Source organism: Benincasa hispida, chromosome 9 (genome assembly GCF_027475165.1).
Source record: "Benincasa hispida cultivar pf3 chromosome 9, pf3_genome.v1.1, whole genome shotgun sequence".
Lineage (NCBI taxonomy): Eukaryota > Viridiplantae > Streptophyta > Magnoliopsida > Cucurbitales > Cucurbitaceae > Benincasa > Benincasa hispida.
In genome coordinates, this window is record NC_143486.1 from 97,067,296 (window position 1) to 97,085,240 (window position 17,945).

At 34.9% G+C, this 17,945-nt stretch overlaps 3 protein-coding genes across 4 annotated transcripts; 2 read left to right on the forward strand and 1 right to left on the reverse strand.

The window, feature by feature from the left end:
• Nucleotides 1-1,702: 1,702 nt before the first annotated feature.
• LOC120086078 (zinc finger BED domain-containing protein RICESLEEPER 1-like) lies at nucleotides 1,703-5,418 on the forward strand. 2 transcript variants are annotated; one of them, XM_039042513.2, is made up of 4 exons: nucleotides 1,849-2,112; nucleotides 2,653-2,729; nucleotides 3,031-5,019; nucleotides 5,100-5,418. In XM_039042513.2, exons 3-4 carry the CDS (start codon nucleotides 3,054-3,056, stop codon nucleotides 5,153-5,155), a joined length of 2,022 nt encoding a protein of 673 aa, XP_038898441.1. In that variant the 5' UTR covers nucleotides 1,849-2,112; nucleotides 2,653-2,729; nucleotides 3,031-3,053; the 3' UTR covers nucleotides 5,156-5,418. The 2 variants fall into 2 exon arrangements, with proteins under 2 accessions (XP_038898440.1, XP_038898441.1); XM_039042512.2 differs by lacking the exon at nucleotides 2,653-2,729 and having other exon boundaries at nucleotides 1,703-2,112.
• A 2,735-nt stretch (nucleotides 5,419-8,153) lies between these two features.
• On the forward strand, nucleotides 8,154-11,023 carry RUXF (small nuclear ribonucleoprotein F). Its single transcript, XM_039041315.2, has 6 exons — nucleotides 8,154-8,296; nucleotides 8,962-9,101; nucleotides 9,312-9,399; nucleotides 9,478-9,515; nucleotides 10,221-10,285; nucleotides 10,684-11,023. Exons 2-6 carry the CDS (start codon nucleotides 9,099-9,101, stop codon nucleotides 10,751-10,753), a joined length of 264 nt encoding a protein of 87 aa, XP_038897243.1. The 5' UTR covers nucleotides 8,154-8,296; nucleotides 8,962-9,098; the 3' UTR covers nucleotides 10,754-11,023.
• Nucleotides 11,024-12,192: 1,169 nt separating this feature from the next.
• EMB1473 (Ribosomal protein L13 family protein) lies at nucleotides 12,193-15,216 on the reverse strand. The gene is made up of 4 exons (XM_039040283.2): nucleotides 14,837-15,216; nucleotides 14,203-14,388; nucleotides 13,825-13,995; nucleotides 12,193-12,594 (listed from the first exon to the last, which is right to left on the reverse strand). Exons 1-4 carry the CDS (start codon nucleotides 15,092-15,094, stop codon nucleotides 12,478-12,480), a joined length of 732 nt encoding a protein of 243 aa, XP_038896211.1. The 5' UTR covers nucleotides 15,095-15,216; the 3' UTR covers nucleotides 12,193-12,477.
• Nucleotides 15,217-17,945: the final 2,729 nt, after the last annotated feature.

The window sequence follows — 17,945 nt, forward strand, 5'->3', positions numbered from 1 at the left end:
TAAATCATGAGATGTTTAAAACTGTTGAAACTCAAAGTAAAAGGCAATGCATTTCTCCTACAAGTAACAACACCTATCTTTGGCACTTAAAACTATGTCATATAAACCTTAATAGGATCAGACATTTGGTAAAGAATGGACTTCTAAATGAGTTAGAAGATGATTCATTACCACCATGTGAATCGTGTCTTGAGGAAAAATTGACCAAAATATCTTTTAGCGGAAAATGTTATAAGGCCAAAAAACCCTTAGAGTTAATACATTCGGATCTCTGTGGTCCAATGAATGTAAAAGCTCGAGGAGGATACGAATATTTCATCTCTTTTATAGAGGATTATTCAAGGTATGGTTACTTATACCTAATGAGGCATAAGTCTGAATCCCTTGAAAAATTCAAAGAGTTTAAGGTTGAGGTTGAAAACCCATTAGGTAAAACTATTAAAATACTTTGATCTAATCGAGATTGAGAGTATATGGATAAAAAATTCTAGGACTATATGATAGAACATGGAATCCAATCCCAACTCTCAACTCCTGGTATACCTCAGCAAAACGGTGTATTAGAAAGGAGAAATAGAACATTTTTAGACATGGTTCATTCGATGATGAGCTATGCTCAGTTGCCTAGCTCGTTTTGGGGGTATGCAGTAGAGACTGTAGCTCACATCTTGAACAATATTCCCTCACAGAGTGTTTCTGAAACACCTTTCGAGTTATGGAGAGGGTGTAAACCTAGTTTGCGCTACTTCACAATTTGGGGTTGTCCAGCATGCTGTGACAAATCCTAAGAAAATGGAACCTCATTCAAGGTTGTGCCAATTTTTTGGTTACCTAAAATAACCGAGAGGTTATCTTTTCTACAACCCACAAGAAAAAAAGGTGTTTGTATCGATAAACGCTACTTTATTGGAGAAAGACCACATGAGGGATCACAAACCACGTAGTAAGTTAGTATTAGGAGAAGTTATTGAAAAGTCAATAAGAGTTATTAATGAAGTTGATCCTTCAACAAGAGTTGATGAAGAAGCTAGTTTTTCAGGTTTGTCTCGTTCTTCTCAATTGTTGAGAATGCCTCGATGTAGTAGGAGGATTGTATCACGACCTGACCGCTACTTGGGTTTAACTGAAACTCAAGTCGTCATACCTAATGATGGCATTGAGAATCCATTGTCCCATCGACATGCAACGTAGATAAGAACCAATGGATCAAAGCAATGGACCTTGAAATGGAGTCAATGTACACCAATTTAGTATGAGAGCTTGTAGATCTACCCAAAGGGATAAAACTCATAGGGTGCAAATAAATTTATAAGAGAAAGAGATGCAGATGGGAAGATACAGACCTTCAAAGCTAGACTTGTAGCAAAGGATTATACCCAGAGAGAAGAGATTGACTATGAAGAAACTTTTTCTCCGATTGTTATGTTAAAGTTTACAAGAATTCTCTTGTCTATAGTAACATATTATGACTATGAAATATGACAAATAGATGTAAAGACTGTTTTTTTTAATGATAATGTTGAAGAGAATATCTTTATATCTTAATTTTAGATCTTAATTAATACTTAATCTAGCCAATTTTCTATCTTCTACGATTCTATAGGTAACTTGATGCTTTATTAACCCCTTGTATTGGATGTAGAGATGTTAGTACGTAGTAACAAACTTTTACAAGCAAGTGGATATATATCTTATGATTTTCATCGTTTCGAACTCGAACCAATAGAAAACTCATGGTCCAACCCAGCGCCATTAAAATCCAACCAACCCATCTACCCAAAGCCAAAAAAAAAAAAACCCAAAAATCCTGACGGACCAAAATCTGGGTTGATTCCTTCTACAATATTCGATTTCTCCTCCACTTTGCTTTTCCCATCACACTCAATTTGACTACCAATTCGCTCTTGCGATCGTCGACCCACCCGAATTGTGCAATCCAGCCATCTAGGTTTCAGGATGATCGGATGAACCCAGTTGCGCATCGGTTTGGTTTTGGTTTCACCTTCTCTAATCCGTATTTGGGATTCTTTCTTTTTGTCTCCTAACCCTGTCGGACTATCCAATCCGACTCCACCATTGCCAAAGGGAGAAACTTCAATTCCACAATTTTCTGTAAGACCCATTTCGAATTATGGTTCTACTTAGCTGTTTTGTGCTGCTTCTTTTGTTGTTTTCTACTTAGCTGTTTTAGCAGTTTCTGTCTTTTCATGTAATTTATGGTGTTTATGTTCCTATAATTTCTGTTTTTGGAGGGAATTCGAGATGAACTTTTGTCATCTCTGCTGGAAATTTATCAAATTTTGGTTTTTCATGAAAATGTGATTCTTCTTTCTTGGATGGGCTCGAAGTTTTTAGTTGATTCTCTTGCTTTGGTATTGTTTGCCATCATAATTGTGATTCATTTTACTCGTGAAAATGCTAGGACAACATGAGACTTTTAGTTGTGATCTCTCTTACAGTAGATATTGTTCGACACTGGCCATCTATCTTGTCAACTTCATGATCATTTTCTATTGGGTGCTAGCTAATGTGAATTGACTGATGATTGGTTTTTATGGTTTTCATCAATTATTTCTTGAACAATTCCTCAGTTGTTTTCAATCTCTCTCTCTCTCTCTCTCTCTCTCTCTATCTCTATCTCTCCCCTGATAGATGGAAAGGGCATTCTTAAGTATGTAACAGTTCTGATGAGTTGGGTTTGGCCCAAACAATGGGAGAGTTTTAAGATCGTAAGTACTTTTTTATCCGTTTATTCCGAATGTTGTTTGAAATTCTGTTCCATTTATTCATGTAGTCCATAGTTGAGTTGCATCCCATTCTTTAACTCGTTTATTTGCAATTTTATTTGAATTTAAGTTGTTTTTTATATCCTTGTTATCTGCGTTCCATTTTTCTATGAACCATAATCTGAAGAATTTAAATCTTTACATTGTTTTATAAATGGGACAATTGAGAAGCTAGTCTCTTTTGTGCTAGCTATATAGAAAGTATTGAAAGAATTGTTCTTGTTATCGCTTTTGCTTTGTACAGAATTTGGTTTATAACTCCATGCAATGGAGATGTCTAACGACTCAACTATTAAGAAACCGAAGAGGTTGACATCGATAGTTTGGAATCACTTTGAGAGGGTCAGAAAGGCTGACATTTGTTATGCTGTTTGTGTGCATTGCAACAAGAAGCTCAGTGGCTCAAGTAATAGTGGAACCACACATCTAAGAAACCACTTGATGCGATGTCTAAAAAGATCCAATTACGACGTTTCTCAACTACTTGCAGCCAAGAGATTAAAAAAGGATAGTTCAAGTGGTCTTGCAAACATCGGCTTTGATGAAGGGCAGAGAAAAGACGAGTTTAAATCAGCAATCGTGAAATATGACCCGAATCAGAGAAGGGATGAAGCAGTCACCATTGCGAGTAGTAAGTTTGATCAAGAGCGGAGTCAGAATGATCTTGCTCGTATGATCATATTGCACGGTTATCCATTGTCTATTGTTGAGCATGTAGGGTTTAAAGTTTTTGTCAAAAATGTTCAACCATTGTTTGAGATATTACCCAATAGCACTGTTGAGCTTTCTTGTATGGAAATCTATCAAAAGGAGAAAGAGAAGATTTTTGAAACTATTAATAGATTGCAGGGTAGAATTAATGTTTCGGTTGAAATGTGGTCTTCATCAGAAAATATTGATTATTTATGCTTGACTGCACATTATATTGATGAGGATTGGAAATTACAAAAGAAGCTTTTGAATTTTGTCACACTTGATTCTTCTCACACAGAGGATATGCTCTCAGACGTGATTATTAAATGCCTGATGGACTGGGACATTGACTGTAAGCTGTTTGCACTGACATTTGATGATTTTTCAACCAATGACGAGATAATTAGAAGAATTAAAGAACACGTATCGAAGAAAAAGTCTCTGTTGAGTAACGGTAGACTATTTGACGTATGCTCTGCTGCACATACCATGAATGCAATTGCTGAAGACGTGATAGAAGCGATGCGAGAGGTTAACCAAAAGATCCGAGGGAGTTTTAAATATATCAGAAGTTCACAAATCACTCAAAGGAGGTTCAATGAGATGGCTCATCAAGTTGGGATCACCAGTCAGAAGATATTGGTCCCTGACAGTCCTGGTCAATGGAATTCAACATATTTCATGCTTGAGACAGCCGTGGAATACAAAGGTGCATTTAATCTTCTACAAAAGGAGGATCCTCATTATGCATCGGCTCTTACTGCTTTAGAGTGGGAATGGACAACTAGTGTTGCTGACTATTTGAAACTTTTTGTCGAAATTGTGAACATCTTCTCGGGCAACAAATCTCCTACGGCAAATATATATTTTCCTGAGATATGTGATGTTCACATCCAATTAATCGAGTGGTGCAAAAGCTCAGATAATTTTCTCAACTCCCTTGCTTTGAAAATAAAGGCTAAGTTTGATAAATATTGGAGCAAATGCAGTCTGGCTTTGGCAGTTGCTGCAGTTCTAGATCCAAGGTTCAAAATGAAATTGGTTGAATACTATTATTCGCAGATTTACGGTAGTACGGCCTTGGACCGTATCAAGGAAGTTTTTGATGCTATCAGGGAACTTTATGATGCATATTCAATCTGCTTTACGATGGTTGATCAAGATTCAGCTTTGTGTGGAAGCAGTTTACCTGGGGCGAGCAATGACTCTAGGGACAGGCTAAAAGGCTTTGACAAGTTTCTTCATGTGACTTCCCAAGGTCAAAGTCTGATCTCTGATTTGGACAAATATTTAGAGGAACCAGTGTTTCCTCGAAACTGCGATTTCAACATATTAAACTGGTGGAAAGTCCACACGCCAAGGTACCCTATATTGTCCATGATGGCTCGTGATGTTATCGGGACTCCCATGTCAAGCATTGCACCCGAGTTGGCATTTAGCACTGGAGGTCGAGTTCTCGACCGCTGTCGAAGTTCCTTAAGCCCCAATATTCGTCAAGCTTTAATATGCGCACAAGATTGGCTTTGTATAGAACTTGAAGGTATGTGCATAATGGATTCTACCTCAATGCGTTTTTTTCTTCTTTTACTTGACTGTTTATTTGTTTTCGTTTCATATCAGATCCAAGGCCATTGTCTACCGCTTCATACATACCACTTCTGCTCGGAACCAATTAACTGTACAAATAGGTGCTTGGTGTCATGTAAATATCTTACTCAATATCTACCTCACTCCATTGTTTTGCTTTCTTATAATGTTAGGTTGATGGATCTGTTAGTTTATACAATGGCTTCTGATTGCTCGACGCCATAGCCTTGTCCAAATGGGCTATGCTGTGCATAATAGAATTGTGTTTCTTCTGAATGTCCGTCTATAAATCAGACAATGGGCAGAAAATTGTGTGTTTTGCTCGTAATAAGAATTGTAAATATTCAGATAAGTGGTGTCCTATGGGTAAGGATGATCATTTAGAAAGGTTCAATCTTGCATGTTCTTGGCCTGTTCATATTTGTCAGATCAGATGTCAAGATTTCTTTAATGGGTTGTGCAGTAAAAAGAGGTTAAGGGGCGATTGTTTTTAATAATGTTCTTATTGAGCCATTTTACAAGTCATTTATAATTTCATATGATGTAGCTATGGTGGAATATACTAATGAAAATTGTTTGTGAATGTACTGATTTTTTTTTTCTAGTTCAATCAAGATGATTTACTTATTCAACGTGACACGGGAAATGTTATTCGAATTAATACTAGGAATATCCAAAATCAAATCATACATGAGTGTAATCTATTATTATACATTACAAAATACTGACAATGAATTCTAAACCTGCTACTTTTGAGATTATCTACCTTTTGTATATACACTCATATTTGGATCGATTTTCTAAGTACTGGGAACAACTTATTTGGTATTAATAAGCGATGTCTTTCATGAAAAACAAAGAGAACAACGAATAAGAATAAGTGAGAAAATTTTAGGTTGATCCCTTTCAGCATTAAAATTGACAAAGTGGTTTTCTAAAGAGTAATATTGTACTTGTTCTACATAAATAGCTCAAACAATGAAACTAGTCGGTGTAAAGAATTTGTTGTCTAAGACCTAGCATGGGTTTTTCTACGATACAAACATATTTCCCTAAATTTGGTGTTTTATAAATACTACACATATTTTAAAAGTTACAATATTATCATTGATCTATAAGCGTTTCAATCTATCCTTATAAAAGAAATTCTTTGAAATTTTACACGAAAACTAGAACTTAAAATAATAATGGTGGTGATATATAATGAAAATTTGGATCGTCATTGTCATATCGTTTCATATTTAATTTTTTTTCTGGAAGTTGAGTATTTTTTTTTATAGTTTTAATTTTTTTAATTATAATAAACAAACTATTTTAAAGATAACAAAGCAAAGAAAAATTCAAGTGTTTTCCAATTTTTTTTTTTTAAAAAAAACATAATAAATATATGACTTGAGGACAAAAACTGCATGAAAGAAAAGAAGAAGATTGGTTGGAATGCTCTGAAATAAAGAAAAGTTTTGATGGGTTAGTTGATAATTGTCACATGAAAATTTTGATTGGAGGGGGAAGAAAGGAATAGGGAAGGGAAAATGGATATTAAGATAGAATTGAGATTTTTTGCTAACATCATCGTCAAGCAATTTTGGTCCGTTTGATAATGTTTTAGTTTTTTGTTTCTCGTTTCCTATTTCTTATTTCTTCTTTTTTGAAAACAAAAAAACAAGACTCTGTTTGATAATTATTTTCGTTTCCTGTTTTTTAAAAGAAATAAACAAAAACAAAAATTTGTTTGATGACTATTTCTTTCTTCTTTTTTTATGTAGCAATATAATACAAAAAAAAAAAGGATCAAAAGTTTATGTCATCTAATACAAGTAATCTTGATGACAACTAAATATAATAACAAATTTGTATCATATCCTTCATATGTTGTCCAAATTTGAACGACACTATCATTTTTAACTCGAGTCATTTGTCTTAAATGATGCTAAGTTAAATCCAACTTAATTATATTATCATGTAAATATCTAGTTGTAAAATGTTAAAAGTAAGCTAAATAAATGTCTTAGTCAGTAAAATTTATATATTGTTAAAATTCTACTCGGTTTTAAATATACTAAACATATTAGAATTAAAATGATATATAGGCACAAATAATGCAAAATTTAATACTCAAAAGTTGAAATATAAAAAAGTAACATACATATTGAAAATTAAAATAATAAAAAATCTAAATATTCGAATTTTTTTATTTCAAAAATAAAATAAAATATAAATATAGTAGAATTATTTTTTGTAAATAGCAAAAACTAAAGAAAATAAATAAAATATAAAAGATGGAAATAAATATAAAAGAAAAAACAAAAAAAATGTCAATCTTGAGAGTTGAAATTTGAAATATAACAAAATTATTATACAAATCGAAAATTAAAATAATATATAAATATGAGAGAATTTTTAAATTCAAAATTAAAATAAAATATAAATGTTAGAGAATTTTTTTTGTAAATAAAAAATTCATAAATATATAGAAGTGTAATGAAGAAATAGATTCTTCAAAAAAAAAAAAAAAAATAATGAAGTTAAAAATCGAAAATGTTCCCAAAAAATTGCTTCAGGTAGGATTTGAACCCATGATTGACAAAAGGCAAATAGATTATCATAGGTGTCTAATACCAATACACCAAAAGTTGAGAAAAAAATTATTTAAAAAAACAGTATAATAAAAATAGAAATAAAAATAGGAGAAATTACTTTTGTTGTTTCTCAAATTTGATCCATTTTTTAGGAACGTTTCTTAAAATTTAAAAATAAGAAACGGAAACAGTTATCAAATAAGTCAGTTTCGTAAAAAATGAGACCTTGTAAACACAAAATTAAAAGTTCATAGATCTATTTGATACAAAATTAAAAGTTGATCAACTCAATTTTTATTATTTAAAAAAAAAAAAAAAAAAAAAAACAAAGAAGAATTTTGTAATTTACCATGGAGCTTTTGGGTAGCCCACGGGCTTTCATTGATGGGCTCCATTACGGGGCCCATATTACCCAATTCGCCCAACTGCCGAAAACTCGGCTCGGTTTTTAACTGTAATTCGACCCGAATCGACCGACCCGCTTATAATAGGGTTACTTCGTCAGTTCGTCTCAGTTCCTCGATCTTTGCCGCTCGCTTAGTTACTTCGTCTCAGTTTGCGTCCGCCGCTCGCCACTTTGTCCGCCGCGCGCCTCTCTTTCTCTCTCAGTTGACGTCCACCGCTCGCGACCCACGTGGTAGTTTTGCTGAGGTATTGCTGTAGGATTTGAGTAATTTAGAATTTCATAGTCTCAGTTATCTTGTGAATTTCATAATCTCGATGTACTAGTTGCCATAAAACTTTGCTTACCCATCTCTGGTTATTTTAATATCTACTTTTTACGAGATTACATTCTTCTCAATGTGATCTGTGATGATGGTGCTTACACTGAGCATCTTTAGTGGAGGGGACGCTATGTTCTTTATGACTTTTCCGAGGATTAGAAAATGGAGTGTTTTAGGCTTTTGGGTTTGTTTGAATGGCTGAAGAATGGGGCTCTCTTCGCAAATATTGCCTTTATTATTAACAAGTTGTCTCCGTTCGTGCACTCTTCGCTACTTTGTGTCATTTGTATTTGTTTAATCATATGTTTTGAGATATGTTCTTTGTACTGCTTCAAAGGGCCCTTTGTCTAGGAAATCCTCTCGTGGTCTTAATCTCACAACTTTTTTTATCCGAATTGGGCCGGCAATACTTTGGGTAGACAATCAATAACTGGTTTTATTATTATTCTGTTTGCAATGGTTTAAGCTTGATTTTGAGGGGAGTTATTTGTACAAATCACTTAACAAGTTGTGTAGATTTGACCTAGAAATATTCTAATTTTAGAAATAACCCTAACCTCTCTCCTTTTCTCTCCTCCCTTGCGTCTTCAGCCGTGCATCAGCCGCAGCCCTCTGTTCATTTCAGTCCAGTCGCCATTCAAGTCCCCCCATCGTATTCTTATTCATCTGGCGAGTTTCGACCGTGAGACTTACAGCGACCAGAAGTCCTTGCTTGTCACTTTGAAACCATGGTAAGCAAGAATTTTCTTTTTCCTTGATTTTCAATGTGGGAAGATTGTTAATGTACCTGTATGTAGTATTAGATTATTGGATGAATTTCGATTGATTTCACTGATTCTTCTGTTGTGTTGATTCTTGGTTGGTTAAGTTCCCCTCCCCATTTTTCCTTGATTTGTAAATGGCGCGCTTAATTCTTCAATTTGGTTGTTTGGACATTGTAGAGCATCCCAGTTAACCCAAAGCCATTTTTGAACAATTTAACTGGAAAGACTGTGGTTGTGAAACTCAAGTGGGGGATGGAGTACAAAGGTTTGCTTCCATCTGCTGTTTGTTTTCCCCCTTTCTTCTTGCCTTCTGGAGCTGTACTGACTTTCCTTTACATTTCAGGATTTCTTGTCTCAGTGGACTCGTACATGAACTTGCAGGTGTGTTTTCTACTTCAATTGAAACTAATTTAGATATTTCTTTTCCAGTATGATCGTATCTTTATTGTTTTTGAGTCTCCCTCTACTTCCGGACTTAGTTTATAACGGAGTATCCGTGAACTATTTTGACTCTAATGAATTTATGTAGTATGAGAAGGGAATTTGGTGTAATTGTCTGTTTTCATGAGAGATTTTTCGAACTTTGCACTTGCCGATTCAATGTCCTTCATCTCTGAATATAATTTGAATCTCATTTGATGTGTTCTCTGCTTGTATTAGAAGTTCCCTCGTGGCTCTTACAATTATTTATCATTTTCTTATTTCATAGTGCTCTGCTTTTTCTGAAAAACCAGTTTGGATGATATGTGTCCATTTTAGTTTTCTCAATCAATATTTATCGTGCATATTGTAAACTTGTAATTGATATGCATAGTCAAGTGGTTTAGGCATCTCTACTTCCTCCAAGGGGTCGTAGGTTTGCTTCACCACTCCCTTATTTGTTTTAATATTATCAAAAGGAAGAGTAACTTCATTTGTTCTGAAATATAGATCATCAATGGTTACAAATTAAAAGATGTGAAGTAAAATCAACCTTTTCTCCGAATTCTTTGTTCTGAAAACTAGAAAATTTATTTGAAAAACGTTTCCAAGTAAGCCCATAGTCTCTTTTAGTGGCTGATTCAGCATACAACTTTTTAAATACAGCTTGCCAATACTGAGGAATACATCGACGGACAATTTACGGGGAGTCTTGGAGAAATATTGATCAGGTAACCTTCTCTCAGTGATTGAAAATTCACAATGCCCGATGCATCTATTCTTATTTGTTGGTAGTAATATGATAGGCATGTTGTTGGGAATATTAATAGACTGCGAAGGGTATATTATTCTTTCACAAGGTTAATAAAAGAGGAGAGCGGAGAATTGTTTAGTAGTTAAGGCTTGAGTGAGTATATTCAAGAGTGGGGAAGTTCCAAATATCTCAAGTACTTTGTTATCTTGTAGTTTTGTATTTTGGCATATTTGCAACGCTAGTGTTTGTAGTCTTTGTCTGGTGCATGGTGGACTTGGTCATGCCCTTTTAAATTTGGAACTTTCATGCTTAATGATGAATTACTCCACGATTTCTGACATCAAACATGACAATTTTCCTGTTTTTTCTTGGCAGGTGTAACAATGTTCTCTATCTTCGCGGAGTACCAGAGGATGAAGAGATTGAAGATGCCGAGCGTGACTAGCATGTAAAATTTTAGCAGCTCTTCAATGTTGTGGTAGCAGTAAAGTATTTAGCTTTCTAGTTTAGTTTCTTTCTTCTGTTGCTTAATTTGTATCTTGTTATTGATACGATTTATGCCATCTTAAAGCTGAGGAACACTCTCTGCTTTGGTTGATTTCAAACCTGCATTACAACAATCATTTAGTTTCTGTTGTTGTGGTAGGGAGATTGAATGGTAGAAAAAGTATTCATGAATTTGAATATAACATCTAAGTTTTGTGTTAGGTTTGAATTGCTTTGGTTTTTCTATATAAGATATAGTTGAACTTTTTAATATTTGTTCATGTGGAATGCAATGGGATGGAGGAATATATTTGTGGCCTAGTACAACATTGATTTTACATGTCACATTCATCTACTAGCATGCTCCATAATACTCGTGTTGGTGCAAATAGAAATCACTCTTTCTCTAGAGTGATTGTGTTTGTCCAGCCTTTTGGAATTGCAATGTGTATCTTATGGCCCAGAGAAAGAGCAGCTTTTCATCTCTAGCAAATGGCAATTGCTTTCCTAGTGTACTGGGATCCAAAATCTTTTCAAATTTAAAGTTCTCTCCCCTTCCCTTTCCTAGTTCATAGAGAATCAAAGGATAGACTTTAGATAACTGTGTTTCTCAAATTTATAGAACTTCTTAGGGAAATAATCCATTTATATTCCTTGGACCCGATATTAGGATTCCGTTCAAAATTCTTTAAAAGTCCTCATTGCCTAATTCGAGAGGAATGTGAAATCAAATTGGTAATGATTTTCATTGATATGAGCAATTTTCCTTTTAAAAAAATGCTTTTATCCCTCAATTTGTTCAATATAGATTTTAACTAAGTACAACTTTATTAGGTTTATGTATTCGTGTTCGACCAATGTTGAATAATTGAACATCGATATTTGGACACGAATTGACAGTTGTTAGTGTAATTAGATGTGTTAAGATACTTGCTATACAAAGTAGATTTAACTTTTTTTTTTTTTCTTTTTTTTTGAGAAATAGATTCAACAATTGTTAGACATGCATTCACGGATGTATTTATGTCTACCTAATAGATACGTGTATAACAAAAATATAAATTGAGCATGATATATTGGATTAATTTTTTTAACATATAAATGCATAGATTCATCAACCTTGAATTTTCTTCTGGTATAAAAGTGATATTTTCAAAATGTATTAATCAATGCATTTGAGTTGTGTCCATATCCTAAATTTTAAAAACATGCATCTCTATTGTATCTATATCCTAAATTTTAAAAATATGATATGCATCCGTGCTTCTTAGGTTTTTAAAGAATCTTGTGTAATTTTTTAGCTGATTCTAAATGAAATCAAAATAATTGTGAAATAAAAAAATGCACATTGTCGTTAAAACCTTTGGCCATTTCTACACCAAGAGGAAACTCTCTAAATAGAGAAATCAATCAACAAATGCAATCAAAATACCAATATCACGACCTTCAACAGGGGCAACAATTAGAGACGTCCTCTTCCGAATTAAGAACTTTGAAAACGCAACTTAGGACTAGACTAAGATGTTATCAGAGGAGACTAAGATTTGGAATCGAAATACAGATCAAATACTGATATCAAATTGAGTTGAAGCATGAAAACTCCAACTTGATTCTACAAACATCGGAAACCTCGGAAAAGAGAGCTTCACCTCTTCGTCTTTTGTTTGCTCTTAGTAGTTTATACTAACTATCTTTTTTTATCCTTTTGTCCCTAATTGGCAGCTCAACTGGCTTTTGTGCCTCATGTGGATGGTCTGGTCCTTTGTAAACCTTCAAGTGGTTAAAAAGTGCTCTTCCAAGCTGCACATAAATTGCCATGGTTTGAAACAGCCAATAAAATATCGGGAACATCAACGGAAGCAGGAAACAAAACCCCTAGGCACCACAATATGAAGCAGTTTACAGGAAATAAAAAGTGTGATAGTTAACAGTATTTCAAGCAAGGCAAATACTTCTTAGCTACTTGAGAACAATCTAAAGAAAAGTTTCATACATTGTCTCAGAGAACTGACAACAAGAAGTTCCTACGTTAGAATTCACCACGTATAACCAACTGCCGGTTTGTCATGAACGAATTCTTCAAAGGATGATGCAGGTCTCTTTAATTTTCTTTATAAAAATTCGTTTCTTTTTCCTAACATAGATTTTATTTTACTGTGTTCTTGTTAGGGAGCTGAACTTAAGATAAGGTTATCCGATACCCAAATTTATCTTTTGACATATACTTGGTATTCGGAAGGCATGAAGTTTCCAAATCACTGATTGTAGTTCAAAAGACAACCAAAAAATTTCAAAATCTACAGCGCAAATTTATTAGCTTCTCTGGTCCTGAATTGCCAAGAAATCACCCTATACACAGTTGTCAGGCTCCATCAACCGTACAGGTCTTGGATTCTGGTAGTGACAGTTTGATCATAAAGGGTCAAAGATTTTTACTATTAAATGTAACCAACAGAATGCCTATTACAGTTTCTCAAGCACTTCAAACTTTCCCAAGCAACTCATTCTTGTCATATCCTCCACACGATTAACCTAACAAATCACAATCCAAGTTGTCAAATCCTCTTGAAGAGATTTTGAAAGGCCACCAGAAATCTTATTTTCCTATCACTGGAGATTCTTCTTCTAATAAACTGAAAGACACGATTATTTGTCATATACACCAACTCAGAGTCCTATGTTGTAGAATGTGAGAACTATTGGAACAACTTATATGGGGATCTGAAGCTGTAAACCCCATTGGTGACAAGTTTGAGGAACTCTTCTGTGAGATGGAACATAACTAACCAATAGTCTACAGCAACCAAAACCTGTCTTAACCGACCTACTTAAGCTTCTATCAAAACTGATCAACCAGATAGAATAGAAAATATACTTTCTGCATAATCTTTTGACACAATTTTCTAAAAGGAGTGTTGCTCAAAACTTTTGCAATCACTCTAGCACCCTCAAAATAGTCTAGGTAGGAACAAGAGAATAAGTATAACACATGGGAGACAATATAGCACTTAAGTAGTAGGAATCACTTACCCTCCCTTTTGGAAGCATACCACGAACAGCATGCTCAATAATTCTTTCAGGAATTCTCTGCTGTAGCTGGTCAAAAGTTTCTACTGTCATACCACCTGGTCGCCCTGAATGCCTCCTGTATAGTTTTTGTGTCCTCTTTTTACCAGACACGGCAACTTTTTCTGCATTTACCTAGGTAGGATCAAGAGAATAAGTATAGTCCATGGGAGACAACGAATAAGCAACTAAATGAATCGAGATAGCAAGAAAGTTCAAGTTGTGTAGACAAAAGCGCATATGCATAGCTCTCAATCAATGTTGTAGTGAATACAGCCACAATAGATCATTCTTTTTTATGAAAGTCAAAATAAAACATTATGTACAAGTACAACCACATACCACAATCACAAAAGCCCCCATATCCACACTAGGAGTGTAGGTTGGCAAGTCCTTCCCTCGGATATGATTGGCAATGGTCGAAGCTAGTCTTCCCAAAATCTTATCGGTGGCATCAACCACATACCAAGGTTTTTCTGTGTTCACATGATCTGCAGCCTTCGGGTACCACGTTTTATTCCATATGTCCTGAATGAAAAAGAATAATGACTGCTAAGCATCCAATCTGACAATTGAAAATAAATAAACAGCTAGCAGAAACAGGAAATAATGGGCATCAAAATGGCCTAACAAGAAAAAAGAGATTTTTGTAAAGGACAATTATAGTTGTACCAAGTTTTTTTGTTGATGGTTTCTGTAAAAATAACTTCAATATATTAATGGAGAGGGACATTGCAATCTGGAGAAGCCAGAAGTTTGATGTAATAGCCCCCAAATAAACAACAAAGACAACAACCCAACTAAATGAGAGCTCATTTAAGTATCGGGATAACAAAATTCGACAGGCGTTTTAGGTCTTCTCGGAACCCATTAACGTCTTATGCATAGAACGAGTTCAATTAGTCTCAAATCCACAATACCAGATTTAGCGAAAACAAACAAACAAACAAACGTAAGGAAAGATTTACAGACGTACAGGGCCGTCAAGCTCGTCGCCCTCGAACATCCACCGCTGTTCTAAAGGGACACGATCCAGCTCCTGAGCTCGCAATTGAAGAAGCGAACTCCTCGGGTTGGAGTTCAGAGAAATCGTGGTGTGGGTTAAAAGAAAAGAAGATTTTGAATGAGGAAGGAGTGAGTTTTTGGGAATGGCTCTGTTAGTTGTGCTTCCATTGGTAAGAGCGGAATGTAAAGAGAAAGTGGGTGTAGAGGAGGAAGCACAGAGAATCGCCATTGTAGCTCAGGCGGTGTTTCTTTCAGTTGGGGAATTTCTGCTGTGGATTGTGGATAAGACTCTTGCCTTAGTCAATACGAAGATGAGAAATGGGTACCGTTAAATTTGCCTAAAGTCTTTTAAATTCGGATCATTTTCTTTCTTACTATTATAAATATTAGGGGCTCGTTTGGGGTCGAAGTTGAGAAGACATATCATGTAAGTGACTTAAAAGTCACTGTTTGAGCCACCAACATCCCAGCTACCCATCCCCACCACCAACATCCCAGTTACCCATATCTGATCCCCACATCCCCACAGTGCTAGGTTTTACCCACCGATATCGCAACTCATCTTCCCACCCTTTTCCTGACATTTTGGTTCTTTCATTTCTCTCTCCTCAAACATTTTTCAGCGTTGGTTCAATCATAGAGAAGGGCGTTTCTTTTCTCCAATATGATGCATGATCAGTGGGTGTTCGATTTTGAGTTTAGTGGGAGGAAGTCGTTTTTTTATTCTCATATCAGTTGATCTTTCGTTCTTTCTTTTTCTCACCCTCTAAAATCACTTCACTTCCTCGTCATTGGTTCTTCCATGGAGAAGGGTTTCCTTTCTTCACCCTTGTCGCTTCAATGAAAACCTGAAACCAATCTCTTGCCGATTCGATGGTCCTCTGTTCACCCATGACCTGTTCTATGTTTGGTTTATGGGGCTTGATGCATGTTGCTTCTCGAATGTTCAGCATTGAAGTCTTGGTAGGGGACTGGTTTTAGTAATTGAAGCTTAGTGGGGGAGAATACCATCCAAGTTTATTTTCTAAACCCCATTCGGCCGATGATGAGTACCTATCCATGAATTTTTGTTCAAAAATTTTGATGATGAGTACCTATTATGATTTCTTATGAAATTTCTTCACTATTTTCATATTTGGTCTGTTTTTCTTTATTCCTTCTCATTCATTTAATTTCAATCTCTTGCCGATTCGATGGTCCTCTATTCATATGAGATTTGTTTGAATCAGTTTCATACATATCTTATGATTTCTTATGAAATTTGTTCATTATTTTTCATGTTCTATTTGTTTATTCTTATTCCTTTTTATTCATTCTATATCATGCTATGTTATGTTCGAATCTATGTTGTGTTTGGGCTCGATTGGCATGTGTTTCTAGATGGGATTTGTTTGAATCAGTTTCATACGTATCTTATGATTTCTTATGAATTTTGTTGATAAAACTAATGAAAGTGGGAGAGAGAGAATGAGACCGAGAAAGAGCGAGACCGAGACCTAGAGAGAGATCAAAACCGAGAAAGAGCGAAACTGAGATCGAGAGAAAGCGAGAGTGAGACCGAGAGAGCGATACCAAGACCAAGAGAGAACGAGACCGAGCCGAGAGAGCAAGAACGAGACCAAGAGAAAGCAAAACCAAGACCGAGAGCGAGAGAGATAGAGAGAAAGAGAGCAAGAGAGAGAGAGACAGAGAGCGCGAAAGAGAGAGAGATAGTAAGAAAGAGATAAAGAGCAAGAAAAAGAGAAAGAAAGAGAGATAGAGTGCGAGAAAGAGATAGAGAGCGGGAAAGAGAGAAAGAAAGAAAGAGAGAGCGAGAAAGAGAGAAAGAAAGAAAGAAAGAGTGAGAAAGAGATAAATAAAGAGATAGAGAGAGCGAGAGAAAGAAAGAGAGAGAGAGAGAGTGAAATTCCCGAAAATAGATTAATGGGAGGCTGGTTCATTTTTCACCATTGTTCTCATTACTTTAATTATTGATGTAATGTTGAACTACTTCTATTACTCTCCATTATTACGGTGGGTGAACAACTACCCCCTTTCACTTCTCTCCCTCTATAAAACAACTTATGTCCAACTTAAATTGACTTGAGAATCCTTCGTTGTTTTATGTTTTTTCTTAAGCAAGAGAGTTATTTCCATCAACTTACTTCTTTCTACTTTCTTGTTCTCTCTATCATTTATTTAGGTTCATATATTAATATGGTAGTGGTTTGATTTTCCACAGTTTATTTGCAAACTTTTTCTATTGATACTTTAGTATTTTAAAAATATTTGTATGAGTTGTTTTCTGCTTGTATGTGTGTTTGATGAACTTGTATATGAATTTATACTATATTTTCTATATCATGGTGTCAACTATTCCATGTTTATTTTTCCGTACTCATGAATTACATGTCATGGATGTTTGAGGCCGACTATATTTATACATATTCTACTTTAGTTTAAATGTGGTCCATCACATTTATTCTCCTACAAATCACTTGTATCCCACATTGTGTACACTTGATGAATCTCTACAATCTACTACCTTCCTTGTTAGTCTGGTGAGTTATTCCTTGTTAGTCTGGTGAGTTATTCCTTGCTGTCATTGTTTTTGGATTATATACATTTTCTTCCTATTCACTTCTGCTTATCTATGTGTTCATGGTTTATTTGATGGGCATTAACGACGACACCATTTCAGTACTAGAGTCGATTCGGTAGTTCGTTGATCCTCAAACTACAATCCCCAAGTAAAATAAGTATGTATACGTTTATCCAAAATGTATTCCTAAATTATTAGTCTTACATACCGTGAGTTTCTAACTAAATACTTTCCTTGTTGTTTTTCAGCCCAAACTAATAACATTGCCATTAGTTTGAGGTTCATGTATTACATATGTTTTTCCTAATTTTAAATGTAGTATATTTGGGTTTGACTTGTAGTTGAAGTACACTGCCATTAGTTTGTGGTTTTTTCCTATTCTTTGTAATTTGTGGTTTTTTCGTATACTACCCATTGAAAATGGACATTTGACAGTTGACTCATAAATTGTATTTTTTTTGTGCATTTGATAATGATGATGTACGAATATTTACAAGTG

What these genes read in the sequence shown, in the direction of transcription:
- LOC120086078 (XM_039042512.2), top strand. Translation starts at nt 3,054, where the DNA reads ATGGAGATGTCTAACGACTCAACTATTAAGAAACCGAAGAGGTTGACA. An exon ending in GCTTTGTATAGAACTTGAAG is followed by an intron (nt 5,020 to 5,099) that starts GTATGTGCATAA and finishes GTTTCATATCAG; the next exon opens with ATCCAAGGCCATTGTCTACC.
- RUXF (XM_039041315.2), top strand. An exon ending in GTGGGGGATGGAGTACAAAG is followed by an intron (nt 9,400 to 9,477) that starts GTTTGCTTCCAT and finishes TTTACATTTCAG; the next exon opens with GATTTCTTGTCTCAGTGGAC. An exon ending in ACTCGTACATGAACTTGCAG is followed by an intron (nt 9,516 to 10,220) that starts GTGTGTTTTCTA and finishes TTTTAAATACAG; the next exon opens with CTTGCCAATACTGAGGAATA.
- EMB1473 (XM_039040283.2), bottom strand. Translation starts at nt 15,094, where the DNA reads ATGGCGATTCTCTGTGCTTCCTCCTCTACACCCACTTTCTCTTTACAT. An exon ending in GCGACGAGCTTGACGGCCCT is followed by an intron (nt 14,389 to 14,836) that starts GTACGTCTGTAA and finishes TTTTTCATTCAG; the next exon opens with GACATATGGAATAAAACGTG. An exon ending in GTATGCTTCCAAAAGGGAGG is followed by an intron (nt 12,595 to 13,824) that starts GTAAGTGATTCC and finishes ATTTATGTGCAG; the next exon opens with CTTGGAAGAGCACTTTTTAA.